Source organism: Budorcas taxicolor, chromosome 9 (genome assembly GCF_023091745.1).
Source record: "Budorcas taxicolor isolate Tak-1 chromosome 9, Takin1.1, whole genome shotgun sequence".
Taxonomy (NCBI): Eukaryota; Metazoa; Chordata; class Mammalia; order Artiodactyla; family Bovidae; genus Budorcas; species Budorcas taxicolor.
In genome coordinates, this window is record NC_068918.1 from 87,263,870 (window position 1) to 87,270,265 (window position 6,396).

Sequence of the window (6,396 nt, forward strand, 5' to 3'; positions counted from 1 at the left end):
GTATGTGTGTGCGCGTGCCCGACAACTATCGAGCCCAAGTAAGTTACCAAAACGCCTTGCGGGCCAGCGAAGCGGGATGCGGCAGACAAGCGTGGACCGGCTTAACGGACCGTGCCCAACCCCTCTCCTGGCTCACTGCGAGGTGGTTGGCTGGCTCCGGCGTCTCCGTGCGCCACAGCGTATGCGCTGATTGGAGGAACGGAGATGACGGATTGCACTCTCCGCCACTCAGCTGCAGGGGCTTGTTAGCGCGGCGATCTAGTCATCTATGAGCTTACGTCATTCGAAGGCTTTTCCCTGAGTTAGTATGGCTGCGGCTGGCGGCTCTCTGGGACGCTGTTGAGGAGAGGAGGGCGAGGTCTGTCCGAGGCTTTGGCTGCGATTCTCCTCAGCGATGGCGCTTCGGTCGCGGTTCTGGGAGTTGTTGCCGGTTTGCAGAAACCCCGGTAATTCGTCTTACCACTTCTCTCAGGTTACACCCCAGGGTCTGCAGTGGCAAGTGGTCGTTATATATGCAGCATGCGTTATGCGTGCTCAGTCGAGTCCAACTCTGTCGACCCCGTGGACGGTTGCCACCCAGGCTCCTCTATCCATGGAATTCTCCAGGCAAGAATACTGGAGTGGGTTGCCATTCTCTTCTCGAGGGGAATCTTTCCCCACCCAGGGATCGAACCTGCCTCTCTGGCGTCTCCTGCCCGGGCAGGCGGATTCTTTAGGCACCTGGGAAGCCATCATTTCCGACGGAAAAGTAAAGGAGCTAACGGTAGCGTGATGACGACACTAGTAGAAAATTAAGGACCAGGTTCTGTGGTGACGACACCCCGTTACTGAACATACCTCTTGTACTTCTTCCAGGGCGCGAGGCCCAAGGGGGGGAAGATGGGCACAGTTTATATCATATTCCTGATTGTCCGTATTCGTCATTCTTTTAAGATCCATGTGGTGGTTCTTGTTCTTCAGGGTGTCTGGTGGCAGCGTTCTCGACCAGTGCTAAGCCAGCGGTGAAGCCTGAGGCGGACCCCGTGGGAAATGAAGCCGTCGCCCCAGAGTTCACCAACCGGAACCCCCGGAATCTGGAGCTCTTAGCTGTAGCCAGGAAAGAGCGGGGTTGGGGGACCGTGTGGCCCTCCCGTGAGTTCTGGCACAGGTAATTAAGTTGCTCCGTGTTGACCACACAGCCCTGCACGGTGAACTTCAAATTGTTTTCATCAGTTCGTTTAAGGAGCGGGCCAGGTAACTGCTGGCGATTCTCCTCTCAGACTTGTGCTGGGTCTAGGAGGGGAAGAGGGAGGGAAACGGTAAATAAATAGGTGTCATGGAGAAAATGTAAAGAATAGGAGACTGGTTGCGAAATCCTCCGAAAATAGAATAAAAGCCAAACTATCAGCCAAGAAGAGGGTTCCCAACAGAGGAAAACAGCTAGGGTGGGAATGAGCTTGGTGTGTTTGAGGAACCGAAAGGCTTGTGTACCTAGAGCTCTGGGCCAAGAGGTGAATGGAGAGGTAGGTAGGACACACATTGTTAGCTTTGTAAATCAAGGAAGCGCTTGAGGCTTTATTTTTATTGTAGTCGGAAACTGACTGGATTTCCTTTAGTTTAAGCCTGAATGGAAGATCATTCTGGTTCCTTTGAGGAGATCAGATTTTTAAGGGGGCAGTGGTAAAGGTAGGAGAGCAGTTAGGGGTTTATTCTTTGTTATAAAGATGGCTAATTATTGAATACTTTCTATTTGCCAGGAACCTGATGCTAGGCACTTTGTATGCATTTTCTCATTTACTCCTTAAAAGTACTTTTTGAGGCAAGTGCAGTAAATTCCCCCATTTTATAGAGCAGGGGAATTGAGGCTTGGGGATGGAAACAGGGTTCAAAGAAGGAGGGCAGGGCAGTTCATATTGAAATAATCTGGCTCTTAAGTCTAGAATTTTTTTTGAAACACTCAAACTATTACTTTCTGTTAATATTTGGATATTTAAATAATTGGAGACCTACCTCCCTCTTCCCCCCATTTGTCCTGTTCACAGTACTACCAGTAGAAAATTGTAAGTGACCTTGGAGATAATGAGTCCCACTCTTTTATTGCACAGATGGTTTAAGACAAGGATCAGCAGACTTTTGCTCCTGGCCAAAGCTGGCTTGGTAGCTAAATGTTTTTACATTTTTGAAAGGTTCAAATAAAATACAAAGAATATTTTGTGACATGAAAACTGTAAAAATCAAATTTCTTTATCCACAAAGAAAGTTTTATTGGCACACAGCCACCACCCATTCCAGAATGGGTGGTGGAAAAAAACCAGAATGTTATAAAATAAAAACCAGAACCTGGCTGTTCTGGTATTACTGTGGCTGAGTTGAGCAGTTGATCTATATTGTTACCTGAAAACTAGGTTCGCCTCTTGGTGGGTGTAAGGCCAGAAGGCACAACCAAGATCAGGAGAGGGAGGGGTTTATTACTTGCAGCAAGTAAAGAGAACACTGGGTGTCTTCTCAAAGCACTGTTTCCCCAAATAGCATAACTGGGGAAGTTTTAAGTTAAGGTTACACACACATTCATGAAGGGGCTTGAGCAAAGGAGCACTCAGTATAGAATCAGGACCAAGGTCTACAGAGCCCTAGGTTTAGTTTGTTGAAGTCACAGGGTCTACATTGTCATTTCCATCCTCCACCTGAGTGCAGAACTCAAAGGCGGTGTCAGGTTGTTCTCTGTGTCCCTTGAGGAGGAATCAAGACTCTTACTCTTGGTTCTTGACTGTTTTTCCTTTGTTCCTTCATTCCCTTACTTCCCTTAAGATCATTAATTACTGAGACCTGTTCAAGAGCAGGTACAGTGGCCAATCTTAGATCACAAAATGGCTTAGGTCAAAAATGTATTCTCTTAGGTCAAGAAAGCCACGCCTGGTTCTCTTTCTCCAGGGACCCACTACCCTTTCTGCTTTCAGTCTGATCCCTTATAGAAAAACTGTGTTGACCACTGGATTAACAGTTTGTGATTTTTCACTAAGACTAACAGCAAAACCAGGAGTAGAACCCACATTTCTAAATCTAGTGCTTTTAATGCTGTTTCATACTAAGAAATTAAGTATAGTCTAATTTCAGCGTTTTCTCCCCCCTCCCAGCATTTTCTTTATCATGAACTTTATTTCTAAATGTGTAATGTATGCAGATATTATAAAATCCAAAAAGGAATAGTTTCTCATATACCCTTCTATAGGTAGTCTGTGCATATAAGTATAAACTTGTATTTTTTTTTAATATAAATCTTACCTTACCATATATGTTGTTCTGCATTTCCCCACCCATTCCTTCACCACTACCCCCACCTCCACCATAGAATACGTCTTGGAAGTTTTGTGTTGGTTGGGAACATTGGCTCTGGAGCCAGTCTCCTGGACTTAAATCCTGCCTATGACCATTTCTTACCATTAGTTGTAATATTGCTAAAGTTATTTAACCTTTCTGTGTCATTTTCTGCAGCCCAAAAGGAAAGAAAGGATAATGGGATTAGTTTGAGACGTGAGCTATACCTGTAAACAATTAGGACTCTCTGGTACAGTCAGTGTTCAATAAATGTTTGCAGCAGCAGTAGCAGCATAAAGTGCTACTTTGTTCTTAACTGTGTAAAATAACTGTTTAAAGTTACTGTAAAGTACCATTGCATGACTGTTTTAATTCACTGATTCTGGATTGATGATTATCTTTTATCATTTCAACCAGTGTTGCAGTTAATTGTCTCGTGCATGCAGTTTAGCACTGAGATTGGGCATATATATGGGTTTTAAGAGTCATTAATAGTTTCCTTCTCTGTGAACAGTCTGTCCAAATCCTTTGCCTAGTAAGTTACTGGTCATTTTCGTATTGATTATAGGAGGATTTTTATATATTATGGAAATTAGCCCTTTGAACAATATATGATTTTAAAGTATTTTTTGTTTCTTTGTTTGCCTGTTGACTTTACTGTTTTTTGTTTGTTTTTCTCAGCATGCAGAAAACTGTCACTGTTTCTTTTTTATAAAAACCATATGATACAGGTTGATGTTAGGTTAACTAGCTTGATACAGTTAAATAGGTTTATCTTACTTTGAGATTGTTTAAAAATATGTTGTCTTCTAGTACTCACATGACTTCTTTTTTTATATTTAAATGTTTGATCCATCTTACATTTATTTTGGAAAATATAGAGTAAGTATATCTTTATCCAGTGAAGAGTCAGCAAGTAAGCTCTGCCTCCTCAGTTCCTTTTTTGAAGTAGATACTGTGTAAATCTCAGCTCTAAAGAAAGGCCAACTTTCTTCCGGATATTTGAGGCTAAGTAGAAATGTTTGGTTTACTATTGAGGATATCCTCATAAAGGCAGAGGAAACACACCTCTCCCAAGTAAAAACCAGGTTGGGTACGTTGACATAAATGAACCAGACGTTGCGTTCTTGAGAAATACTTTTGCACTTATTCACCTGAAGTCATATGTCTTTAGAATTCCTCTATGATTTTTGTTCTCCTCTCACCTTGTTTAGGTTGCGAGTTATAAGGAGTCAGCATCACATAGAAGCACTTGTTGAGCATCGCAATGGCCAGGTTGTGGTTTCGGCATCCACTCGTGAATGGGCCATTAAGAAGCACCTGTATAGCACCAAAAGTGTGGTGGCTTGTGAGAGTGTAGGACGAGTGCTGGCACAGCGGTGCTTGGAAGCAGGAATCAACTTCATGGTCTACCAACCCACTCCTTGGGAGGCAACATCAGACTCGGTATTTTTGTTCTCACTACTTAGTTAAAAGGTGTCATGTTAATTCTTGACATTAGATACTTACATAATTGTAGTTTGTTTATAAAGTTCTTTCCAAGTGTCTGACCCTGAGTTGAGTGTCCTGATGCGTGGTACCTCACTTCGGCTTCACAGCAGCCTTGGCGTCAGGACTCATGGTCTCTCTTCTGTAAGGTAGCTGAGGTTGGCTGACTGGCTCAGTGTGGCGCTGGGCAGGGTTCAAACCCACACGACCAATTCTATAGCTGTAATGTTGACTTCTCTGCCATTCATATAGTATCATTTTGTCTACAGAATATTTTCAAATACTGCTAATCCTTAACATCTCTACACCTTCTTTTATCTGTGTCATTATTAAGATCATTTTCTGAAAAAACCATTGTAGGCTGGGAAGTTAGCAAGGAGCAGATTGGTGGTTTATTTCTCTTCCTCTTATGAAGTGAGCTGTTTACGGTCAGCTTGTTGTTCGGTCGCTTAGTCAGCTTGTAGTGTTAACTTCATCTTCTGCTTCTTTCTTAATCTTCAAAACCAGATGAAACGACTACAGATTGCCATAATAGAGGGTGGTGTGGTGCTGCAGGAGCCTCGGAGAATCTATGAATGAAGCAGAAGCATTGTTTGGAGCTTGTAAATGAAAGCTGTCAGCTCTTCATTCTTCAGAAGAGAGCCTCTGGAAGAACTGCCAGCTTGGACATTTTATACAAAAATCTAAGAGCAGAATGTTATTAGTTAAGGTCGTCGTCTTCTCCCCTTCAGTATGTTTGTCTTAAATCCAGGGCTGAATTCTTCCCCTCCTGGACATGAGAGAAGTATCTGAGAAAAACTGTTGCCGATTGTAATTAACTTCTGAAGGACAAATTAAATTGTTGTTTATAAGTTAAAGAATAAAGGTATATTATTGACTGTTATTTTCTAGTTATATGACATTTTCTCCAACTGTGAACTCCATGTGGCAAGGATACACATTAAAGGTTTGTGCACTTGTCACCGTGGCTAGGTCATAGCAGGTGGTCTCAGTTAATGAGAGCTGTTGCTGCTCAGGTGTGGAGGCTTTTTTTTAAATAGATGTCAGTATCAGTTTATTATAAACAGTAATGCGAAGATAAGAGCAAATCCTAACCTTATTGGGCTCCTGAATCCCAACAGAACCCGATCTGAAGAAAGGAATGCAGTGAGAAAAGGAAACAAGGTGTCTATACCATCTAGGGAAGCTGTTGGGAGATGGAGACTGAAGTGCACTTGGGTTAGTTTAAAGTTGAAGTAGGGTAGATGGGAATCATGGCAGGTCTCTTAAATGAGTGATTAAGTCAGAGTAAGCTGTTAACTGGCTAAGAAACGTGGTGAGGAAGAGCAAGTAAGCAGAGTGGCTTCTAGCATATTCCCCCCGCATGTTAAATGTGTGCTCCAATTCTGTATTTATATAGACGTGAAATAATGCTATCATCAATCTGAGTATTCAGGGTACTATTTTAAAAGGGAAAACGTATGCAATCAACGTTTTTTAAAAGTTTGACATTCTAAGAGGCCTTCAGAATGCAATGCTTAGTAGTTTCCCTTTTGATCTGTGGATATTACGGTAAAGACATTTATAGGTATATATTAATAGTTCTGGGCTTCCCTGGTGGTTCAGGTGGTAAAG

At 42.6% G+C, this 6,396-nt stretch overlaps 1 protein-coding gene across 1 annotated transcript; it reads left to right on the forward strand.

Annotated features, from left to right (window-relative positions):
* Nucleotides 1-297: 297 nt before the first annotated feature.
* MRPL18 (mitochondrial ribosomal protein L18) lies at nt 298-5,665 on the forward strand. The gene is made up of 4 exons (XM_052645864.1): nt 298-446; nt 961-1,147; nt 4,509-4,740; nt 5,290-5,665. The coding sequence occupies exons 1-4, from the start codon at nt 395-397 to the stop codon at nt 5,359-5,361; spliced, it is 543 nt and encodes a 180-aa protein (XP_052501824.1). The 5' UTR covers nt 298-394; the 3' UTR covers nt 5,362-5,665.
* Nucleotides 5,666-6,396: the final 731 nt, after the last annotated feature.

Coding starts and splice junctions, on each gene's coding strand:
- MRPL18 (XM_052645864.1), top strand. CDS start 395: ATGGCGCTTCGGTCGCGGTTCTGGGAGTTGTTGCCGGTTTGCAGAAAC. Junction 1,148..4,508: donor TCCCGTGAGTTCTGGCACAG/GTAATTAAGTTG, acceptor CACCTTGTTTAG/GTTGCGAGTTATAAGGAGTC. Junction 4,741..5,289: donor GGGAGGCAACATCAGACTCG/GTATTTTTGTTC, acceptor CTTCAAAACCAG/ATGAAACGACTACAGATTGC.